The sequence below is a fragment of the Choloepus didactylus genome, chromosome 16 (assembly GCF_015220235.1).
Source record: "Choloepus didactylus isolate mChoDid1 chromosome 16, mChoDid1.pri, whole genome shotgun sequence".
In the NCBI taxonomy this organism is placed as follows: domain Eukaryota; kingdom Metazoa; phylum Chordata; class Mammalia; order Pilosa; family Megalonychidae; genus Choloepus; species Choloepus didactylus.
In genome coordinates, this window is record NC_051322.1 from 68,721,975 (window position 1) to 68,746,579 (window position 24,605).

Below are 24,605 nucleotides of genomic sequence, written 5' to 3' on the forward strand. Positions count from 1 at the left end.
GGCATTTTGTATGATGAACGACTGTGGTAGTGTGGCTAAGGTCACATAACACATGTCGTCTATCTTAGCATCTCTTGTCAATCTAAATTTGATTGGGTTGTAGTTAACTTTTATGGATTCATAGTACATTTCCTCTTATTCTAAGTTCCCGGTTAACAGGCAGATGTATAGGGCTGGCTGCTGTACATGATATGCTTATAGATCTAAAGGAAAGCTATGTCATTCCATTTTCCTTCCAGTCATTTTCTTAAATCAGCTGCGATTCTTTTAAAACCTGTTTGCAGTGTGACTGGTTTTCTTTTGACCACTCCAGGTAAGGTGACATTTCTGAGGGAAGGTTGTTCTGCAAGATTCTAAGTACTGTGACTGCTGATTACTGGTTTGAAAGGTCTCCCCTAGGAAACTCTATCCTTTTAAGGGCCCATTATTCTAGTACAACACTCCGGAGGCATCTCAGCAGCAGAGCGTCCAGCGAAAACCATTCCAATTCATTTTTAGGAAACCTAACACTTTTCAGCTTTGGTGCCAGTGGCTCCTGGCTGCCCCGAGTTTAATTCTGAAATCCCGTGTTGCGCAGTTAGAGCAAATTTGCTCACAGTTCTCCCTTCAGTCCTTCTCTCCTACTCACACCCTCGGTGCACATTTGCAGCTTCGGATGTTCTTCTTGCATTTTAATTCCTTGCTCAAAATAGTGTGGAGATGATCATGTGCTCATACTGAGTTGTGCTGACATTCATTAGATAAACATAATCAAAAGCTTTCCTTTTAATTTTGTAGAGAATGCATTTAGCATCTTTAAAAGAGAACTGCAGGAACGATCTGGTGAAACATATGACAACATGGATGAACCTTGAAGACATAATGCTGAGCGAAATAAGCCAGGCACAAAAAGAGAAATATTATATGCTACCACTAATGTGAACTTTGAAAAATGTAAAACAAATGGTTTATAATGTAGAATGTAGGGGAACTAGCAGTAGAGAGCAATTAAGGAAGGGGGAACAATAATCCAAGAAGAACAGATAAGCTATTTAACGTTCTGGGGATGCCCAGAAATGACTATGGTCTGTTAATTTCTGATGGATGTAGTAGGAACAAGTTCACTGAAATGTTGCTATATTATGTAACTTTCTTGGGGTAAAGTAGGAACATGTTGGAAGTTAAGCAGTTATCTTAGGTTAGTTGTCTTTTTCTTACTCCCTTGCTATGGTCTCTTTGAAATGTTCTTTTATTGTATGTTTGTTTTCTTTTTAACTTTTTTTTTCATACAGTTGATTTGAAAAAAGAAGGGAAAGTTAAAAAAAAAAAAGAAAAAGAAAAAAGACAAACAAGGAAAAAAAAAAAAAAAGATGTAGTGCCCCCTTGAGGAGCCTGTGGAGAATGCAGGGGTATTCGCCTACCCCACCTCCATGGTTGCTGGCATGACCACAGACATAGGGGACTGGTGGTTTGATGGGTTGAGCCCTCTACCATAGGTTTTACCCTTGGGAAGACGGTTGCTGCAAAGGAGAGGCTAGGCCTCCCTGTATTTGTGCCTAAGAGTCTCCTCCTGAATGCCTCTTTGTTGCTCAGATGTGGCCCTCTCTCTCTGGCTAAGCCAACTTGAAAGGTGAAATCACTGCCCTCCCCCCTACGTGGGATCAGACACCCAGGGAAGTGAATCTCCCTGGCAACGTGGAATATGACTCCCGGGGAGGAATGTAGACCCGGCATCGTGGGATGGAGAACATCTTCTTGACCAAAAAGGGGATGTGAAAGGAAATGAAATAAGCTTCAGTGGCAGAGAGATTCCAAAACGAGCCGAGAGATCACTCTGGTGGGCACTCTTATGCACACTTTAGACAACCTTTTTTAGGTTCTAAAGAATTGGGGTAGCTGGTGGTGGATACCTGAAACTATCAAACTACAACCCAGAACCCATGAATCTCGAAGACAGTTGTATAAAAATGTAGCTTATGAGGGGTGACAGTGGGATTGGGAATGCCATAAGGACCAAACTCCACTTTGTCTAGTTTATGGATGGATGTGTAGAAAAGTAGGGGAAGCAAACAAACAGACAAAGGTACCTAGTGTTCTTTTTTACTTCAATTGCTCTTTTTCACTCTAATTATTATTCTTGTTATTTTTGTGTGTGTGCTAATGAAGGTGTCAGGGATTGATTTAGGTGATGAATGTACAACTATGTAATGGTACTGTAAACAATCGAAAGTACAATTTGTTTTGTATGACTGCGTAGTATGTGAATATATCTCAATAAAATGATGATAAAAAAAAAAAAAAGAGGAAGCATGAAAAAAAAAAAAAAAAAAAAAAGAGAACTGCAAAGAAGTGTCATTGGGGAGGCAGTGGAAAGGGCAGGGGGGCTGAGCTAAAACCCAGAGTGATCTTTCCCCAATTTGACTGGGATTCTGCCTCAAAGGCTAATATTTTAAGTCTGGCTGTTTGAATTGCCCCCTTCCCCAGAAAATAGAGATAATCCTCAGAAACTTCTGTTTCGCCACTTTAGAAATTACTAAAAATGAGTGTAAAGCCCTGTAGCCCCGTTACCTCCCATGACTGCTCCTAAGTGTATGTGGGTCTCATCATCCACACTGAAATGAGGACACAAAAGTACAGTTTGAGAAAGAGGCTTTTTAAAAAAATAAACTTATGCGCTTCCAAGAGGTTACCTTTTCCAGAGGCAGTGAGGAAAAAAGTCGAAGAGTAGAGCTGAAGAGGTGTGAGCCCTTTCCCTGCTTATTCCAAGGGTTCCTCATTATTTCAACCCTGGCCCCTTTCCTGAAATGGCCCCATATGACCTACTTCTGGGGCTGTAAACCAGGCAAGACTGGCACCTCCCCGCAGGCCCAAGGCCCAGAGGAGTCTGCAGGCTGGCGGGAAGTCTGGAGGTGCCATCGCTGGCAACTAATGAACTTTACAGGCTGGCTGCTCCTGGGGGCTCACCACAGCCCTGGGAGGGAGTGTGGCTGCCCTCTTTTTCCAGAGTTGGAAACAGGATTGAGAAATGCTGAGTAACTCACCCAGCCAGCGAGCCACAAAACCATGATTCAAGCTCAGGTCTTCCTAATTCCACATGGTCGTTTTCCCCATGTCTCACCCCACACCACTGCTTCTTGAATTTATCAAGTGTTCCAGTTTGCTAGTACTACCAGAATGCAAAATACCAGAAATGGATTGGCTTTTATAAAGGGGGTTTATTTGGTTACAAAGTTACAATCTGAAGACCATGAAAATGTCCAAATTAAGGTATCAGCACAAGTATACCTCCACCAAAGGAAGGCCATTGATGTCCGGAAAACCTCTGTTGGCTGGGAAGGCACGTGACTGGCATCTGCTTGCTCCCAGGTTGCGTTTCAAAATGGCATTCTCCAAAATGTCTGCATCAGCTTCTAACGGCCATCTCCAAAATGTCTCTCTAAGCTGCAGCAGTGAGCTCCTTCTGCCTGAGCTTTTGTAGGGCTCCAGTGATTTAATTAAGACCCACGCTGAATGGGTGTGGCCACACCTCCATGGAAATAATCTAATCAAAGGTATTATCCCAGTTGGGTGGGTCACATCTCCATGGAAACAAGCTAATCCAAAGATTCCAACGTAATCAACATTGTTACATCTGCCCCCACAAGACTGCATCAGAGAACATGGTGTTTTGGGGAACATAATACATCCAAACTGGCACGTCAAGTCAGGAAAAAAAAAAGAGAGAAAATTATGACTATAGAATATATGGCTTATTCTTTTTTCACTCACATCATATCTTTAATTGCCTTTACAGCTAAGTTTTATACCTCTCAGGCCAAGTATATCTTGTTTTTGACACCAAAGGGTTACGGCCCAGTTCTATCACTGGTTAGGTGTACAGGACCTGTTCCACATGATTTGGGGCTGGTTAGGAAAATCCAAGTCATCCTGAGAAGTTTGTGGTCACTGATGATATTCCATTGAATGTGCCTTAAGTTCTGAAGATAATTCCAAAAGTGCATTCTAAACATGTTGTTTAGCAACATTGGATTAAAAACAAATAAGTGTATAATTTCCCATGAGCATAGTCCTCAGAGACGTATACAAATATATTTATATTCTAGTTAGAAAGAGTTGACCATACTTTAACTTTTCTTTCAAAAATCTCTTGGTTTGATTTCTTCGGCATAACTATAGATAAATTTTGAGTATGTTTTGAGCATTCCCCATTTCAAAAATAGGACTAAGAAAATAATTCAAAAGAAAGTTGTGGCGAAAGTTAAGAGGGTAAAATAATGACATAGATAATGTGTGCGGTTAATCCAGATTTTCCAGTCCAGATAAAATTGTGGGTATTTTTTTTTTGTAGTTTTTGTAATATTGTGTTACATTTTGAAATTAAGGTCAGAACTTGAAGAACATTTGCTGCTCACGTCTTTCAAACTGACCCACAAGTAATTCCAAACTGGGGAGAAGAGATGGCCCAAAGACAAGTGACAGACAGGAAAGTGAAGCTAATTCTTTTCCTTTTAAAAATCTCAAGTTGCAGAAAGAAAACAGTCCCCGGAGAAGTGGCGGTTTCCTCTGTGACCACAAAGAAGGCCACCTCCACCCCTTCGCCCACCAGGGGGGTGTCTGCTCACCACGCCCCATGGGTGTGTGGCCCTGCTCTGGTGCAGACCCCCTCCCATTTGAAGACTGCCCGTTGCCCACACTCAAGGAGTCGGACAGGTGCACGGCCAGCGAGAACCTCTACTTGGATGCCTTGGTCCTTGACGACGAGCCCGAGGAGCCTCCACCCCCCAGGCTGGACAGGGATTTCCGGAACTGCCTCCCTGAGGTCAGACTCTGTACTTTCCTTTCGGGTTGGGTCCTGCAGAATGAAGACGTTGCAGTTAAACCTGGACACGTCTGTCAGATTTCCCTCTGGCGGGCTCCAGTGGCTTCTGCATGTTGCAACCTCCGAATTTAGTAAAACTGAAATCTTCCTGATAGTAGGATTTTTGCTTTGCGGTCTTGACCCTAAACCCTTAGTGCACTTTGTGGGACGTTTGGTTCTGCCCTGTGGTCTCCGCAGTCTGGTTTAGAAACACGGGGACCATGTCCTATAGATGGGAAAGGTATCACAAATGAGCATGTGCAACAAAACACGCAATTATATTTTCAATTTTCCTTAAAATCTTGAAAACTAGTAACAAAAAAAAAATTCTGGTTTAAGGAAATAACCTAACATTTGGAAGTAGCAAATATCACTAAACAATGACTTTATTCTATGCAAAGGGAAAAATATCCAACACTTGGAAACCTTACACAAGTTAGATAACTAAATAACTAGGCTATTTACTAAGATTTCCATAGCATAGCATAAGTTAGATTTTTCTGGTTATGTCCTTCCTAAACCAGGTTTTAAAAACTGAGTCGAGGAATCATTACCTGAGAATCATCTTATCAGTTACTTTAGCTGTCATTTTGTCTCCCAAACACTTAACAGAATTAGAAGAATTCACATGAAGTAGCATTCTTGTTGAAGTATGGGGAAATTACATTACACTTTCATGTCAGTGAAATAAAGTATCTTATCCTCAGCATTATGTATTAGGTGGAATCATGTGAAATTGCCAGTGTCCCACCATATTTGAGCTATTGCCAGTTTCACATGGTTCAATTTAATAGCAGAGAGAAAGTGGGGTCATGGTCAGGGAGTTGTGCCCTAGCCCCAGCTCCATGGGGTGGCCTGGACACCACACTGTTCTGCATGGCAGAGCTTGGGGACACCTCACTGTACCCCTGCTGTCTACTGTCCCAAGGAATCAATTTCAGTGATCGTCAAGGGCTTTCTTTGTAGGGTCCTTGCTCCTTCTTCAAGAACATGTCAGAACACAGGTGTTTTCTCAGCTGACAACCTTGTGTTTACCTGCCTCTCTGCCAGCACAGAGAGCTCTCATTCCTTCAGGGAAGTCCCAGTAACTTCACCTCGGATTCTAAATGGGAGTGTTTAAAACCAAGAAAGTGCCTAAGCTTTAAGTGTCAGACAAACATCATCGACAGCAAGGTTTGGAGGGAGGCACATCAATTCTCACCTTCCCCTCCCTCTGCCTTTCTCCCTGCCCCCTCCTTACACACACACACTCACACACTCATTCTTACTCTGGTTTTGGATGCTGGCTTGGAAACTCGTGGTTAGCGAAGCCCTTTGAGTTTGCGTGAAGTGGCAAACCCCTCATCAGGCCTGGATTCCTGGTTTTATTGTTGCACTTCAAAGGGCTTGGGGCAGGCACATTCCTGGCCAAAACTTTGCCTCCATGTACGTTTTAGATGGTATTTTCCTCGGGGAGCAAAGTAAAACAAATCATTTCAGCACATTCAAGGCTCCTAGGCAACCAAATGAGCAGATTCAGACAACTTATGTCTTCTTTATAGGAAGAAGAAAATCACAAGGGAAATCTTCAAAGGTAAGTAAGGTTGATAATAATCTTATTTACCTTCAAAGGTAAGTATGATTATTAATAGTAGACAACTGAAATAAATCTCTTGGTTTTATGATTCTACTTTGTTGATGCAGTTTATTGTGACACTCCTCAAAAATGACTTAAAACCAGACTTCTGAGTAAGGAGTTGCTTTATTATTATTAATTTCGTAACAACAGGAGCTACTGAAAGGCCAGGTTGCAGGTTCGTGCCATGCCACAGCTTTAGAAAAAGACCTTCAAGTTAGGGCTGGAATGTGAACAAAGGAATAATTTATGTGTAACAGTAAAGTCCATGGAAACCTCTCTCTTCTAATTTAAAGTTTGGAAAAACTCCCTCTTGATATGCTATAAGGCATTTTATATGCTGTCTATTTAAAAGCTCCACAAGGAGGATTTATTCAAATATTTCCTGTTGGTAATCCTGGAAGAAAATGAAAGTGGTGGATGTTGGTGTTAGTGACAGCCCTATTTTTTCCCACCCTGGTCTCATTCCCTCTAGTTCTGCTCTTTCTTTATTCCATAGACACACCCATACTGTTTCCACTAGGTGCAATTTCTTCTCACCGCAATGGGCCGTCTTCAGATCTCCTCCTCCCTGATTTCCCTAGGAACTTGGAGCCTCTGAATTAGTCTCCTTCCCATTTGGCGCTTGACCAGATTTCCCAACACTTGGCATGGCCTCGTGTTGCATCTCTACCTTCCAAGCTTCTGTTTTCCCTGGTTATTCTCGGGATAGTGACTGAGAGCTTGGGCCCCAGCCTCCAACAACCTGGGTTCAAGTCCAGGCTGGCCTTGCCCTAGCCGGGTGACCTTGGGCATGTCACTGAACTCCCTCATGTCTCTGTTTCCTCCTCTGTAATCAGGAGGCGTTTAGTTCTCCCTATTGCTGAAATGTATTAATAAAGATAAAACAGTGAAAGCAATGCCTGGCACAGAATAAACATTGAACAAATTTTAGCTATTGTTACCCCCTCCTGCTTTCCCTTCTTTTCATAGCAGTACAACATCAGTGCCCAACTTAGGGTTTAGAGCAAACCTCTTTTACCACCCAGGCCGTCAGCCTTTCCGTGACCCCCTTCACGTTAGCTCTTCATTACTATTTTTTATCTTAATTGCTTTTAGTAATTACAAAAGTAATCCACACTTGTTGTAAAAACTCGAATGGTATCAAAACATTAAAGTAAAAAGTTGCATGTGCCCTCCGCACGATCCCCCTTTCCGTGCCTCCACTACGCCGTTCTCTAAGGCACCTGCAAGCACCTGTGCGTTTTCCACATACGTCCTGCTTTTTTGTTGTTATGGTTTTGTTGGGTTTTGCCTTGGCCTCCTCTCAGGTTGAGCCTCCCCTTCCCTGTCCACTTCCTCCTGTCCCCCCACTTCGATCCAAGCCTGGGTGGCAGAGAGGCACCCCAGAGCATTCCTCTGGAGGCAAAAATGGGAGTTGCATGAGCTATGGCCATAGGAACGTGGAGAGGATCGGGTCTTGGTCTCCTTCAGCACTTAGCGAGCAGTGTTCTGGAAAATCATTATTATTTCCGCAACTCCTTGACTTAACCAGAAGCAAGAAGAGGAAAAACGGGCTTGCCCAAAAGCTCAAGACCTAGTGCACATACCTCCGTCCCCTCCATTTCCCTTTGTTTCAAGTACCAGTTTCTAGCCAGCTTCTAGTATCCAAAAGCTTGTAGAGTATTTCTAACAAGCACAACTATTACCATGACTTTTCCTTCTAGTCGGAAATAACAAAACGGAATGCCTGAAGACATCATTTTTAGCCTGCTCCTTTAGACCACAAGACCACGTGTCTTGTCCCCAGGGTGAAGGTAGTTTTCAGCAAAGCTACCCAGAGACTTGCTGGGTCCGTGGCCACTCCTTATCCTACACGGGACTTGGTCAGAGCAGGACCCTAACTCTGACTTCCCCATCGTAGGTGGATCCTACAGAGGACTGGCCCACTTTGGCAGGGCCTAGGGGTGTTTATAGCTCTGTTGCAGGGGAAATATTAGGGAAACGGAGCTAGTTACAGACAGTTCACGTCCCTTCCACCTCCCTACCATATCCTGTCAGAAACAACCCCAGGCCTGACTCAGTGGCCAACCCAGGAGCCGGCAGGCCCAGCCCAGCCCCAAACCTCCACCCTGACAGCACTTCTTGGCCCTGGGTAGATCGACAAGCTGCCTGAGCAGGCCTGCAGACTGGGACCTCCTCCTCTTGGAGTGTTTGAATCCCCAGCACCCCACTGGCCCAGACGTAGAGGAGGCCTTCCGTAAATTCATGATTGAAAATGTTGACATGATCTACTAACATATTGAGGAAACTGTCCAAAAATACTGGATGACAGGTTCCCCAAAACTGGCACCTGTCCTCACCATTCCATTGTGTTCATGGGTCTGAGGGACCTTTTCTCTTATCTAGGAATAAATGAGCAAGAACAAAAAGAATGCTTGGTTATAAAGAAGGTCGAGGGGAGAGCTGCGCCCCTTCAGTCAATTTGAAAAGTGCCAGATGCAATGGGTGTCAGAAATCATGTTTGGAAATTATTTGCTGCTCTGATTTCATCTTCCACTTCCCTCGTTTCTTCTCCATCCTCCATTCAGCCTTTGCAGAATTTTAGTCCCGACAGGTGAAAAGAGACTTGAGATTATAATGACTTTGCTGCAGCATCTGTCTCTAGCATTAGCTCATTTGGGTAGGGGCTGTGGTGTGTTCATCCCTGTATTAGGAGCAGCTGACATAATGCCTGGAACTTAGGAAATTCACCGCAAAGCCTGGCTCCAATGCTCTCATCACTGTTTGGGCTGCCAAGCCCAGCTGTTTCCCTACAGCTTCCCTGCCTTCTTGGGGGAACATCACAGGCTAAAAATGAAACTAGTAGCCACAGCATTTGGAACTGCTTCTATTAAATTCTGACCCAGACAAGGCTCCCGGAACAGTTCCACAGCCCCAGAATGTCCACTGGCATCCATAGGGTCAGCTCCTTGAGTGGGAAATATCAAGCAGCCAAAAAGTGTTCTTTAGATACCAGCCAATAATGTAGGCCAGGCTGGCCCATTAGCAAATAAATACTCATCCTTAGAGCAATGCACTCTAAGTCCTGGGGAGGTAGGGGGTGCTGGAAGAGTTGCAGATAATGGGTACCCCTGTACAGGGTTCTTCCTATAGGCAGGGGTTCTCCCTGTGGGCAAAGGTCCTGCTGTTGGAGGTGGGGGGGGGGGGGGGAGGGTGGGTTCTTTAGGCAGGTTCTCCCTGTAGGAGGGGGACCCCCTATAGGAGAGAGGATCCCCTGTAGTGGGGTGAGTCTTTAGGCAAGGGTCTCCTTTTAGAAGGGAAGGGGGTGGTTCTCCTGTAGGAAGGGGATCTCCCAGTAACGGGGGTTTCCCTGTAGAAGGGGATCTCCCTTAGCAGGGGTTTCCCCCTACAGAAGGGGCGGCCCCCTGACCCCTCTCTTCCCACTTCCCCAGGGCGGTGTCCGTGTCCTCAATGTCCGAGTTCCAGCGCCTGATGGACATTTCTCCCTTCCTGCCCGAGAAGGGCCTGCCTTCTAGCAAGGAGGACGTCACCCCGCCGCTATCCCCCGACGATCTGAAGTACATCGAGGAGTTCAGCGACGCGGGCTGGGACTACTCCCCGCGGCCCGCCGAGCTCTGGGCCGACCGGACGGCGGCGGCGGGGCGGGCGGGGGGCGACGCGGCCCCGGGGCCCTTCCCGGACTCGGCGTGGTACCTCACCACGAGCGTCACCCTGACCACGGACACCGTGGCCAGCCCGGAGCACGGCCGCCGGCAGCCGCCGCGAAGCCACGCGGTCGCCGAGCGGGCGCTGCGCGGGTTGCCCCCCAGCCCGCCCGCGCTGCGCAGGCTCGACGGGGCGCCCGGGGAACAGGGCCGGGGGCACCCCGACGGCCCGCGACCCCCCGGCAAGGCCCGGGCGGGCGTGGCGGAGACTAAAGGGGGCCTGGCGGAGCCCGCGCTTGGCAGGTGGCCGGGCGACCTCCCCAGACACCCCCGAGACCATGCGGAGGGCGGACTGCGCCCCCTAGACGGCCCCGCGTCTGCCGCTCTGGGCTTCGCTTCCCCGCTGCACAGCCTGGAGATGTCTAAGAACCTGAGCGACGACATGAAGGAGGTGGCCTTCTCGGTGCGGGGGGCCGTCTGCGCGGAGCCCGCGGGGCCTCCGGTCAAGGACAGGGCCTGCCAGACCAACGGGTGCCGGACGACGGGGACACAGACCCCCCAAACCACCAGCGTGGGCCTGCAGACCGAAGCCCTGCGGGCCAGCGGCCTCACCAGCAGCCCCCACAAGTGTCTCACGCCAAAGGCGGGGGGCGGCACCACCCCGGTGTCCTCTCCTTCCCGCAGCCTGCGCAGCCGGCAGGTGGCTCCCGCCATCGAGAAGGTGCAGGCCAAATTCGAGCGCACGTGCTGCTCCCCCAAGTACGGTTCTCCCAAGCTGCAGAGGAAGCCCCTCCCCAAAGCTGACCCGCCAAATAACAGGACCTCCTCCGGGGTGCCCCAGAAAGGGTACAGCGAGTCGGCCTGGGCGCGCTCCACCACCACCAGGGAGAGCCCCGTGCACGCGACCATCACCGACGGCCTTTCCAGCCTGTTCAACATCATCGACCACAGCCCCGTGGTGCAGGACCCCTTCCAGAAGGGGGCGCGGGCCGGGAGCCGGTCTCGCTCGGTGGAATCCCGAGCAGAGCTGGGCCCTGGCCAGGAAACGGGCACCAGTTCCCGGGGAAGGTCGCCCAGCCCGGTGGCGACGGGTTCGGAGACGTGCAGGGAGGAGGGGGCGGAGGGCACGCCCGTGCGGCAGGACTTGTCCGCTGCCCCAGGCCACACCTTCACAGAGAACACTGCCCGGATCCTCAGCAAGAAGCTGTTGGAGCATGCCTTAAAGGAGGAGAGGCGGCAGGCCCCCCACGGCCCCCCGAGTCTGAACAGTGACAGCTACAGGGGAGAACTGGTCAAAGCCGAGCCAGGGTCCATGGAGGTAATGAACGCCCAGCACCCCACCCCACCCCACCCCACCGGTAACTAGCTGGGCCTTTGAACCTGGCCTAGGAAGAACGGTGGGTCCAGGAGGTTACTATGAGCTGGGCAGTTGAGTTATGGGAGAATGGAGCAAGCAGAAACAAAGCCTGAGCCACTTGAAGAAAATTTCAGGTGATTGTCCTCAGAAAGTTATGGGGGATGTGGCTGGTTTCAGGTTCTGTCCCCTGGTCTGGGTAATTGAGGCTCATTTGTTTTATCTGGGCTTGTCATTTAGGGTGGTAACTAGCCCTCCTTCTCTATGAATTTGTGTCCAGGAAGTTTGTGTGTGTGTGTGTGTGTGTGTGGTGGAAAGTATGTCAGAGTGTGTTAGGTTTTCTGCATGCTGTAGACCTTACGGGAGAAAAATTGCAAGGTGGGGTGGGGAAGGCTCTGACAGCAGGGAGACTAGAACTTCTCTCATCAGAAACTGCATAAGAACATCTGATTCCAGGGCCAACTTCTGTATAAAATGGCAGTCTGACATTTACATTAGTGTTTGTAAATCCTCCTAATAATAAAACCAGATGAGAATGAGACTGATGGATAAAATCAAAGTTCTGCCTTCATGCAACATGATGATTTTAGCTTCTTCATAAGTCGGTTGGCCTTGAATTCTGCCCTGATGCATACCCACGGGTGGTATATTTAAACCATACCACTTTTATAACCTTCCCATTGCATGAATGAGCAAAATAAGACAAAGCTAGTTATCCTGCTGGTGGTGGAAGCAGAGACAGTGCTTCCTGGTTTGTGTGAAACTGAAAGGATCAGTCTGTTTTGTGATTGCCCACATTTGAGACTTGACCATGAGGCCTGACACCCCTGTAGCCTAGATGGACAAACCCCACACCAAGAGAAGAGCAAGCTCCTGGAAAACCAGTCACCCAGCAGCCCTCTTCAAGCTGGGCAGCTCCAGCAGCTCCTCCAGGGCCCAGAGGAGGTGGTGGAGGAGAAGGAGAAGAGAAAGGCTCCCCATAGGGTCCTTCTTTCCAACTGTGGCCCAACAGCCGTAAGCTTTCCAGGAGAGGATAGGGGCAAGTTGAATTTCCTCTATCACCTGATCCACCTTCTGTGCCACATTTCCCTACAGAATTTAGGCTCCTGATTCAATTCAACAAGGAATATTTAACTCAAAATAGAGGATTAAAATCTAAAGTAGGTTAAACCATATGAAATTGCTGACAGCTTGCAGAAATGGCAATTTCATATGGTTCGACCTAATCTATAATATTTGTACTGGGTGTGGTTAAATAACATAACTGAAACACAGGATATTGTTTCTATGACAAATGGTGAGCACCATATTTATAAATGAGCTTTCATGCGCTTGGTGTAGCTTGGGTTTTGCCTGTACAATAAGGTTGGTGATCTAACAAGACCGGTAATGTCAGCCCTTTTCTCTGTGGGTGCCTGAGCATATGTCTCAGGTGGGTTCAGCTTCTTCTCTTCTTTCTCCAGTAGAATGCTGTTTCTTGGTAATGGTAGAGCTCCCCATCATTCTCTTTGTTATGCTGTCAAACTGTGGTTTCCAGAAAAATGTTCTCAATTATAAATGCCCGCCATAGCTCCACAAAGAAGGGCTTCACCACCATCCCTTAGTGAGTGTATTATTTTAAGCACAACAGCCCAGCTTGGGGCGAAGCTTTTCTTCTTCTTCAGCACTTTTAATCATCTTCCTACTCAGGTAACCCACATCTAAAGAGCTGACTTGGCCTTTCAGCCAGCAAATAATCAGGGCTTGGTCCACTTCCTAGAAACTGAAGAGGAGAAGCATCAGGGAAAGTGAGGCCAGTGGGAGGGCTCCCTGGACACCCTCCACTGCCCGCCCACTCTGGCTGTAACTGTGAGGACTCAAGTTCAAACCAATTCCCCACTATAAACCTTCTCCTATCACCTTCTTTCATTTCCTCTACTGGTTCTTGTGATCTTCATTCTTTCTCTTGGAAGAAGATGCTTCCCAAATCTCCATCTCAAGCCAATTTCCTCAACTAAAACCTTCAAATGCCTAATACTTATTGTCTGGGTAACTTAAATTCAGCATGTATTCCTCTAACCCGTCTTCTCCCAAGACTTGCTCTGCTCACCCAGCTGTCTTCCCAGTCTTTCCAGGCTCAAAAACTTTAGAGCCACCCTGATTTTTTCCTTTCCTTGTCACCACACCCAGCCATGGAAATATTGCTCCCATCCATTTTTCCTTCCCATCTTTGCTGCAACTCTCCTGGTTTGTATCTGCTCCACCTTTGGCTGGGAGCATTGCAATAACCTCCTAATTTTCTTTTTTTCTGTCTCTTTCTTTCCATTCCAATCCAACACACATACAATTGACACCATCATGTCATTAAAATTGAGCTCTGTTTATTTTAGGTCCTTATTCAAACACTTTCAATGACCTCCCATTCCTTGAAGACTAGGGGTCAAATTTCTTAGCATGTTATTCAAGGTTTCCATGATGTAACACAACCTACCTCCCTTATCTCATTTCCCTCCAACTTTTCAGCTTCATGGACTGGAGGCTATCCTCAGACACAATCTGTTCTTTCCTAACTCAGGCAGGGCTTTGCCAGTGCTACTCCTCTTACCTCTTAACCTGTTGAAATCTTCTCCACTGGTTGAAGCTTGAAGGCTGATTCACCTTCCTCTTCCTCCCCTACAACCAAAGTCTCTCATATCTGTTCTTCCATGGCACAGTACTTGCAGGATTCACAAAGATGTATCAAATTTCCTTGCAAAGTGTACAGAATTCTTACCTCTCCTGCCAAACTGGAAACCTCTTTCGAATACAGACTGCATTTTTAGTTTCTCCAGTACCTAGCATAAGGCATTAAGCATGGATACATGGATCTTTACTAAACTAAAGAGAATCTGCACAAGATTGCCTGGATTATCCCTAAATCCTTCCCATATGTGTCCGTCCTCTCCTTTCCAGAGTCTTCTCTGGAGCAACTGACCCACATCTCAGAATAGCACACTAAGGCAGTCTTCCAGAAGTGGTTTGCAGTGAATGGCAAGATGCTTCTCCTCTTGGCCTGCCATTCAAAGACAATTTGGACAATTTGACCATTTCAGGTTTACCTGGCCCTTATTTGCTTTTCAGTATTTTTTGCATTTCTCCTTTGTACATTATACCAGCTCAATTCAGATTTTATATTGTGTATACCAGCTCAATTCATTTTTCTCCATATAATCACCTTTCTCATTCCCAAGTTACTGACAAAAATCATGTAGTGGCCACCTGTGTTTTTAGTGTTCCACGGAATTTTCTAAATAATCCTGATGAGTCTGGCTATTCTCTGGGCTTTCTCCAGCTTTCTACATCTCTGCAGTATCAGTCCTCACTGATACCACCTATGGCAATCATTAGGGGCTGGTTCCCTTGCCCTTCCTCCAAAATTCCCATCGTCCATTGAGTCTAAACAAGGTCATGACCAAAAATGAACCTTAATGAGTCTATTAAATATCTCTTTACTAAACACGTAGCCCTTTAGAGAACATCACCCTTTGTTTCTAGAGTCCTTATCCATTTTTAAGTCACATCAAGTCTATGGTTAAATTTGCCAAAGTGCCGTGCTTATTAAATTTAAAATACAGAGAAGATAGAGCATCCCGTTTTCTTGAAGGAAAATTTTTATTTAAAAAAAATTTCCCCGTAAGTGCTATTCAACATAGTTACATTCCTTTGGATATGTTTGAGCTGTGCTCGGTAAGACCGGTTCAGTCTGGGTAGTTGAATGTGTGTGTCTTTTGTGTGTGTGTGTGTCTTTGTGTGTGTGTGTGTGAATGCACACACACGTGCACAAACTTTTCTGGGGGAGCATTTAGAATCCCACCTTGAGAGCCCCTTAAGGTACTTGGGACTTTTGAGGTCTTGATGCACACAGTCCAACATCCTTTTGAATGCTGCTTTCCCAAAGCAGGCACTTGAAGGCCTTCAGCTGTGGAATCTTAGGCTCTGCTCCTCACCAAACCATGCCCATGTCCCCCTTCATCATTTTCCAAGTGTAACATCACACCTTGGTCACCTAGAGCAGCTTTCTCTCTGAACTTTCTCTAGCTTGCCTAGTCCTCCAAGCAGTGCTGCTCACTGTAGCAAGAATCTGCTGGAAGCATCATTAGACTCCCTCCCTCACCCCTCAGAACTGTGGTCCCAATTAATCTCAGGTCCCCTCTGAAGTCTTCATCAAGGACCCTCCCCAACTGGTCCTTTTTCTCCTCCCTTTGTCTGTAATTGACATCGTCATTATTATACCCAAATTCAAATCCAGCCAGCTGAGTTCAGAAAGTAATCACTTTTCATTTCTTAGGTAAATAGAGCACTCTAATAAAGAACAATGAGGTTATGCTACAAAGTATCATACCAGAATTTTAAGTCTGTTTGAAGAAATATAGCCTAAGGAATAATGGAGGTAATCAAAAGGACAACAAATGAGATATTGTTGTCATTATCTATTATATACAGTCATTAAAATTTATTCTAGTAGTCACATTCCAGTTATCTGGAGTGATTAATGACTTACAATGGACAATCGTGATTTATACTAAGCCATCACTTTAACCTCTAGGTCCTCATTTTTGTAGACTGTTCAGTTTTTGTTCCTTAATTATAAATCTGAAGTACATAAAAGTTTAAATAGTTTACAATGATATACAGAAATGTTTAAGAAATTCAAAGTTTTGTTTTGTAGTTATGACCAAGAACTTATGAATATCTCTTTCCTTTTTATTGGCAAAGATATTTTTACCATTATAGATACATGCTAATCATACAAGTTTTAAAATTTATACCATTACAATACTGTTTTTATTTTTTTATTTTAGTACACTTTTTATTGTGAAATTTAACATATATAAAGAACAGTGATAACTTTCAAAGTATGATTTAACAAATAGTTAGCAAATTTCAAAGAATGTTATGGATACAGTTCCAGTTTCAGTTATTTCCTTATTGTGATATATAACACATATAGAGAAAGGTGATAACTTTCCAAGTACGATTTAACAAGTAGTTATACAGGTGATTTTAGAGAAGGTTATGGGTTACAGTTCCACAGTTTCAGTTATTTCCTTATTGTGATATATAACACATATAAACAAAGGTGATAACTTTCAAAGTACAATTTAACAAGTAGCTAGGGAGCAAATTTCGAAGAATGATGTGGGTTACGTTCCACCATTTCAGTTATTTCCTTCTAGCTATTCTAATACCCTAGCATCTAAAATATATATATTTATATTAAGGTTCAGTATTTGTAATCCTTTGTTAAATCCTATCTTGTCTATTGCTACCCCTTCCTCTCATTTAATCACTTTCTCAATCTTCAGGGATGTCTAGGCAGTGACCACCCTAACTTGTTCATATTGAATAGGGGTGTTGACATTATGGGGAAGGGGGCTGCATCTGGTTGATGTTCTTAAAGAAGCTGTTGCCTCTGGGTTTTAGGACTTGTCTGGCAAAGGATCATGCTGGTGGATTTAAGTTTCTGAAAAATAAATTTAGTGAGTGAAACTTTTATAGAGTCTCAAATAGGGACCTAGGTATTTTGGGACTACTGTTGGTTAGGGCTTGGCATACTGTGGCCTTTTAGGATATCTAGCTGGAGCTTGCATAACAGTAACCTCCAGGACAGCCTCTAGACTCTATTTGAAATTTCTTAGCCACAGTAACCTTATTTTGTCACCTTTCTTTTCCCCCTTTTGGTCAAGAAAACATTTTCAATCCCTCGATGCCAGGGCAAGGGTGTTTTTTAAAAGTTTGAATATATGAAAATACACCCAAAAATCAAGTTAGCATATCCTATTGTATTGTCCAATTACATTTGAGAATTTACAGCTCTTTCCCTACACTTTCCTTTTTGATTATAATGTGCATTTATCCCAGACCTGTTCTTATAAATTTCTACGAAATTCCAGAGGACAGAGAAATGGCCCCCACAGATGTTTCCTGCACTTCAATATGGGTCTCGCTAATCTTCCCAATTAACTAAAGTCTTCAAAACAATCTGTGTTTCTCCTGAGCAGAATTTCTCTTATGAAACTCCAGAAAACAGAGAAGCGTACCCCAGGATTCTGACACATTCTCACTGCCCTACTTTTGGGGCTCTCTAAAAGCCATGAACACTCTCTCCTCCTCTCACCCTACTCCCAGAATCCGAAGGAATGGTCCCCAGCTTCCAGGGAAATGCCACAGCCCTTCCCCTTTCCTTTTCCAAGTCTCCTAGAACTTTCTCCGTTGTTGGGCCTCTGAGTACATAGACACAACTAGAAAACTATTGCTATTACATGACCTGCGTGTCCCAAGATAGGAGACAGAAAGGACAAGCATGGCGGGTTGAGTGTTCTCAGGCAACAAACATGCCTTCTGCCAGCCCAGCCCTCCTGGTGCAGGTAAGTGGCTCACCGCTGGGGGTGGGGATGGGGTCTTCCCAGGGCTCTGGGGGAATCAGATGGAACTGGGGCTATGTCCTAAAGCATTAGCCTAGCTGCATCTCTAGTGTCCATTTATAATAGAAACTAAATAGAATTTAATTTTTAGGAACAAAAAAAAAATGCATTAAGTTACTAACAATGGAATCTGTGATAATATAAAGAAAAACTTTAACGACAAGTTGCAGACTGTGGTGTGAAAATGGTTTTATGGTGCAAAGCTGTCCCCACCCCCTACCCCCCACCCCCCAGTGTGGGCTTCGGTGAAGGTTATATTTAGATTTGCTTCTTGCTTGTTGTTTTTGCTAGCTAAGGAGACAGTTGGCTGGCTGGAGGGAGCACCACATGATTTCCAAGTTTCACAGCCTGCAAGGGGGCTCTCCCTGAAGTGGATAAATGTCGAGGTCCCTTTTCCCTTTTCCATTGGAATTGTGCTTGTTCTAGATGTTCCAATGAATTATTCCTTGAATTGCCTTAACATTCCTAGACCCATCGGTTATCCCTTTCTGCCACTCCGTGGGTTGCACAGTAGTTCTGGGTTCTCATTCCAAAAAAAAACAATGACCACTGAGCTGATTCTAAATCTTTCTGCCACTCTCAGCATCCTGTTTTGGAGCCTCATCCTGTGAACCCAGCTTCTGGACACAGGGGTGGCAGAGGCACCTCTGCACGGGGAACAGGGCTGAGAGAAGCCAAACCTCCCTTTCTCACCTCCCTCTCACTCCACCAGCCACTTAACTGCTCCTCCTTTCCCTCTTGAAGCTACAGCAGCAATTCAGCAATGCTCGGAGAAGCCGGAAGAAAGAGGATAATCTGAAAAGGCCATGCTGTCCCTTCCTCCCATGCCTGGGTGGAAAATGGGAGGGGAAAGTTTTAGGAGGAACAGTGGTGGCTCCATCAGAGTGACCCAAACAAGCCAGGCCGTATAATGTCACGTGGTTTCCATGTCAGCATTTGCCAAATCGTAGTTGAAATATGAAATGCTAGAGGGTGGCTAAAAGGCAGCTCAGAAAGAATGGACAGCGGGAGGGGGGATGTCCCTGCCCCAGAGGGAAGGGTCTTCTGTGTTGTTGGTTCTTAGCTCGGATTGTTGGCCAGTGGCAAACCCTTTACTCTGCGGGAGCACGGCTGGGTCCCCACCTCTGCCTTGGAGTGAATGTGCCCAGTTCCGGGGGTCCGTGTTGACTGTAAAACCTGTACCCTGGTCTCCTTTTTTAAAAATGCTTTCCAACCTACTTGCTTTTCTTTTTTTTTTCTCTGTCTGTTCCGTCCAGAACCAAACTGTCTTACTAACTGCCCCCTGGCGACTCTAGCCTGCCTGCCTTGCTCTGTAAGTGCCTTCTTCCCTGTTCCCAAACTGTCTCCGGAGTCATGGTGTGTCACGTGTGGTTGGCATCTGATGTTCATCAATGACACTCTCATTCATAGTGTGTCGCTGCTCCGTGCAGCCCCCTCCCACGCTGACGAGGGCTCAGCAGGGCCAGCTCAGCTGCAGGGTCAGTTGTCACACCTCAACACCCCCATCTGCTTCCATCCGAGCCATCCGCGTCAGCCCTCAGTGCAGGGAGAAGGGTTTTTACGGTATGGAGATTCGGTTGAGATTTTCCCTTCTCCTTTGCAATGTGCAGCCAGTTTGCCTTCAGAGGAGTAGAGATATTGGCTGGTGGGGGTGAGGGGGTGGTTTCTGTGGCACAGAGGGGAACTTTCAGACCAGCTTCTGTCGGGACCCCTGTCTCCCAGTTGGCTCACTCCTGCTTACCAGGATCTCTGCCCACGTGAGCTGATGTCACCAAGTGTTGTAACGGGGCATGACTGTAACTGATGAAGCGTCCATCCACCCCAGACAGAGCAACTCCAAATGCGGGTTGTCTTTCCAAGGGGTTACCGTAGGTCTCACAGTCAATGCTCAATAAATACTTATTGAATGAATGAATAAACAACACAGCCAGCCCTGTTCCAAATATTTTGAGAACTTCACTCAGAGTTGCCTTTAGAGCCTGAATCAATGTGCACAAGAAAGTACATACTTGGTTTTTGATCAAGGATCTTGTCACCCACTCCTCATCCACTGGTCAGAACTTGAACTGATCAGTACAAAAATACAGTCTGTTCTCTAAGGCAAAAGATGTGTCCCCGAGGAAAAAAAATTACAAAGAATATGTCCATTAGGGGGCCATTTCGAACCCACACTGAGGCAGGTCCAGCCCACCACTATGGCTTCTTGGAAAAGGCCGATGTTGCATGCTTGTATGTGCAAAAGCCAGCCCCTTGAACTTGGGGTGACACAACCTTTCTTTTTTTCCCATAACAATTCATAAGGAGATGCTGGTGAAAAGGGGGTACAGAAAGTTCTAATAAAAACCCATCTTTGCTCATCATCAGCCAGGTGGACATGGCCTGCCGGGAGTCAGCCAGATAAACCCATAGCAGCATCCTCGCCAAGCACACGCATGCACTTGCACACCCATGCACACACACTACCCTTTACAATAATGGAGGTATAAAAAGACACAAAACGGTTGCAGAGCTCCCAAGCTGTCTGTCCCCTTGTGTGCTGTGGGCTGAGGGGATGTAGGACACAGGCTAGAGGTGTCAGTTCCTATCCTAGCACAGACAGTATTTTAGCTGGAGAGGAATTTCCTATTGTCACGTACCCAAAAGCGCTTTGCGAATCTAGGCTCCCCCAGTTGTAATACGCAGTGCCAGTCTTGAAGAGGCAGGGAACGTAAAGAGTAATCTGCAGTGTGAATGCTGCTCCTTTGCTGGGAAGCCCCCTCCCTGCGTCACGACCCTGGGGCACGCTTTTCCACTGGCCGCCTGGCTCTGCCCATGGTCGTCTGTCCTCTCTCCTCCCAGTGTCGCCCACTGGACACATCGCTTCCTTCTCCTGCACTGTTGTGCTTCCTGCTCTGCTGCCTCATCTCTCCTCATCTAGTCTTTTCCATTGCACGTCTCATCTCTTGAGATCCTCCCATGTAGAATTCACTTGCTCGCTGGCTCTGCAGGTCCTTGTCTGTCCTCATGTGTCCTGTGACCTCCATGCAGTGGTTGACCATCTTGCCTTTTGGTTGTTCGAGCATCATTTGGGGGAACGGGTTCCATCCTGTGTGACTCTCGGATTCCCTCGTGCCACAGCTTTCTTCATTTCTGTGTGCTAGCAAAGTCTGAGTTTGGGTGACCTCATTTCCCAGCACACAGAGTTAGGACAAGTAGTTCAACATTCTTTAAAGACAAAAAAAGTATGAGGGAACCCTTGAAAATCAGTATTCCTGGTGATTTGCACCTCAGGTCTGCCTTGTATTGATCTGTCTTCAGAATGTGTGGGATGCCCAACAAAATCACAAGTGCACTCTGACTTGGCTTTTTAAAAATGCTGCTCCAATGAACAGTCATTAAAGGAAACTAGACCTAAATTAAAATTTCTGCCGGCAGCATTTTTTTCCATGTGGCAGGAGTTTGTTTAACCTACTGCCAGTCGATTTGGAATAAACAGTTTGAAGGTGAGCCTTGTGGCTTATACAGTTGGGCAAAATCATTGGTCTCTTCATGGGCCCCCAAACAGACCAAAGCACAGGTACCTCAAAAGGACCGAAAAATTTAGATCAGCTGGGTTGGCAGATGGTGAAGTGGGCTGTGGAGACGCAACTATGGTCGCCTCTCCCGCATCTTGGGTACATCCCAATCCAATTCTGAAGGACCTGTGCAAACAGACCCATATCACGGTATTGCCGTATCTTGGTCATATCTTTGTCATATCTACCAATTAATGTAGTCGCTGGTCATTTGTTTTGAAGTCTTGACTCATCATTTTAAGTTATTCTCCATGAGCAAAATATCCATGAATATCCAAACATCGCTCTCTGTGGTCTATTGCATTTAACTTTGGTTGGTTGAGATGTGTGTTGGGGAGCTGGGAGCAGCCGTTGAAGAACCTACCATTCTGAGTAACCCTCTTTTCCCTTTCTTGGCTCCGAAGGAACTTCCTTGTTCTGCACTAGCTCCGTCCCTAGAGCCTTGCTTCTCCAGGCCCGAGAGACCAGCCAACCGCCGCCCTCCGTCCCGCTGGGCTTCCCATTCCCCCACTGCCTCACAGTCTCAGTCAACCGGAGACCTGATCTCCTTGGAGGACCCCGGCGATGAGGAGACCCCAGCAGAGAAGCTCAGCCAGGGAGCCAGCCTGCATGAGTCATCCCAGAATAACTCACTGTCCTTCGCCTAACCATGCCACCGCCATGAACCAACCTCTGCCTGCAAGGAGAGAGAGCTCATTTTTCCCAAGGTCAAAGAATGTTTTCAAAAAATACATACAGCTGCTGAATGTTCAACCTGTGAACTTGAGATGTTTCTAGAATGAAACAGTCAACGTGCCTGTAATAACTTAATTTTTTTCATAGCTCAGAAAACTATTTTTGTCTCCCATCTTTTTTACACACAGTATATTAAACACAAAAGGCGACGACGATATAAATTTAAGAAATAAAAGTTTTAAACAATGTACATTTTAAGAGATTCTGAGTGCCCTCACTCTCAAAACTGATTGCCTTTATGTTAAACTTGCACTGTTACATCCTGGTTTGGGTTTAGTTTCATGTTGAATTAGAGTATCTTAAGTTAATTTTATTTTGTCAGTGTTGTTATTTTTTTCAGAATTTTTGAAATGCTTCAGACTGTCTGATTTAGTGAACTTTTTGTAGTGAAAAAGCCATTAAGCCAGTAGACAAGATAGATGTTCTCTAGACTGGCAGGGATATATGCCAACATTTTTGAAAAGGTACAGTCTTCAGATGGGCTGACATGTTTCGCTGTGTAACCCACATATTCTCCTTGACTTGCATGTCTTCGGGTCCCAAGCACCTGGGTGCGTGTACATATGCTCCTGGATTCTTAAACCACCACCTAAATGACCTAAATGTGCATCCATGTGTCCCACTGTAATATGTTGTGAATTTCCTTGTACTGTACTTTGATTGTCAGTCCTCTTGCATTGATGATACAACAGCAACAAAATTTTTAAATTATTGTTAAAAGATTAACTGACCATGTACAGTGTTTACTCAATTTTTTTTTTTGTTTAAGGAAACACTACAAAAAAGTCAGGAGGACACAAAATTGAAACAAATGGTGATGTCTCTGAGTCTGTATGAGACAATGACAAAGCAGAAATAAAGCCTTTACAAGATGGCGGCGTGTCCCCTGATCTCCTGTTTCACATGCCCTCTGTCTGTTCCTAAAGTCTCCAGCTGAAAGCTTTCCATAGCTGGGGAAGCAAGGGAAAGAGGAGAGCATGGAAAAAGGCAACAGCTGCTAAAATGTCCCACAGGGAATGGACGCTAAGTACCTGATCATGTTGCAGTTTTACTGGACTGTGTAAGAGGGTCCTGGGACAAAAAGATGACTTCATTCAGATGGAAAAAAGCTGACACTGAGGAAACTGGTTGCCGACAAGTCAACATATGCTAGGAAAGAAGGAGTGGCTGATAACACCAGAACAGGTGTTTCCATCTCTGATATGAGATGATAGCACAACCTGTTAGTATGGGATAGAGTCAGCATTCATAAGGAAATGGTGCTCCCAAAGAGCACAAGAAGGATTTCAGGCAAAAGCTTGCAACTTTAATGTTTCATTAAACCAACCGTTTTCTCATCTAGATGGGCTAATGGAAGGAGTTGTACTTCCAGCATTGCCACAGTTCTGTCTAGAAAGTTAATATTAAATATTTCATTTAACTCACCATCCAAGACATATCTACAAACAAATTATCAACAAGTCAACAAAGACTGATTTTGTGCATGCTCTGTCTAGCCCCATGGTAAGTGCTCAGAAGTGCAGGAATGCTCTTTTCCTATTGGAAACAACCCAACCAAGAAGGGATGTTGCTGGCTCTCGTGACTGAAAGGGGCAAGGATAGTGCTAGCATCACTCCAATGTAGGCAGATCATCAAGCCATCCCATGAGAATTCTGTCTCCTGGAGTTGGTCTCCTTTGTGTGGCTCTGTTTGCAGAACAGCTTCCCAAGAGTTGGCATCAATGGTCACCAGGAGTTTAGCAACTCCTGCAGAGAAAGAGTCTTTTACCAGTATCTCCAGCAAAGGTCTCAGGGCCGGGGACTCTCATTGGTCTGCATCAAGTCACATGTCTCACCCTGACCCAAGCAGGTGACAGGTTGGCCCAGCAAAGGAAAATCAGGATGCTGTAGAATAGAACAGAAAGGATGCATGGAAGGCAAGGAAAGCTGTATACTATGGTGGAACACCCAAAAAAATACAAGGAGTGGTTCATGTCATCAGAGAACTTGCCATCTGGTTGGAGATTAAATCCCCAGGCAGAAAACCAATCAAGATGCAAAAAATGGTGTGGTGTAAATTCTAAGTAAAGTAGGGGTTGAGTTGGACCTCAAAGGATCTATCAGTCTGGGTTCTCTGGAGAAACGAAGCAAGAGGATATGTGTACATATATGATTCACTCTAAGAAATTGACTCCTGCAATTGTGGGGGTTGGCCAGTCCAAATTCCACAGGGAAGGACAAATTCTGGCAGGCTGAGAAATTCTGGAAAGAGTGATGTTGAAGTTGAGTCCAAAATCTGTAGAGGAGGCCAGGAGAGTGGGAATTCAGAAAGGGATAGAGGATATAGCCTTTAGGCAGAATTTCCTCTTCTTCAGGAAACCTCAGTTCTTTGCTCTTAAAGCTTCCAACTGATTGAATAAGGGTCACTCACATTATGCAGG

General features: G+C 45.7%; 1 protein-coding gene across 6 annotated transcripts in view; it reads left to right on the top strand.

The window, feature by feature from the left end:
• The window catches only part of MTCL1 (microtubule crosslinking factor 1), a 138,129-nt gene extending 114,547 nt beyond the window's left edge, over positions 1 to 23,582 (top strand). For 3 of the 6 annotated variants that reach the window (XM_037805918.1, XM_037805921.1, XM_037805919.1), the window contains 4 exons: positions 4,502 to 4,798; positions 6,379 to 6,410; positions 9,887 to 11,417; positions 21,855 to 23,582. In XM_037805918.1, the coding sequence (XP_037661846.1) occupies positions 4,502 to 4,798; positions 6,379 to 6,410; positions 9,887 to 11,417; positions 21,855 to 22,097 (2,103 nt within the window). In that variant the 3' untranslated portion in view covers positions 22,098 to 23,582. Of the gene's footprint in view, positions 1 to 4,501; positions 4,799 to 6,378; positions 6,411 to 9,886; positions 11,418 to 19,152; positions 19,209 to 21,854 lie in introns of all 6 variants that reach the window. The other 3 variants (XM_037805922.1, XM_037805923.1, XM_037805920.1) reach the window with 2 other exon arrangements.
• The last annotated feature ends 1,023 nt before the right edge of the window (positions 23,583 to 24,605 follow it).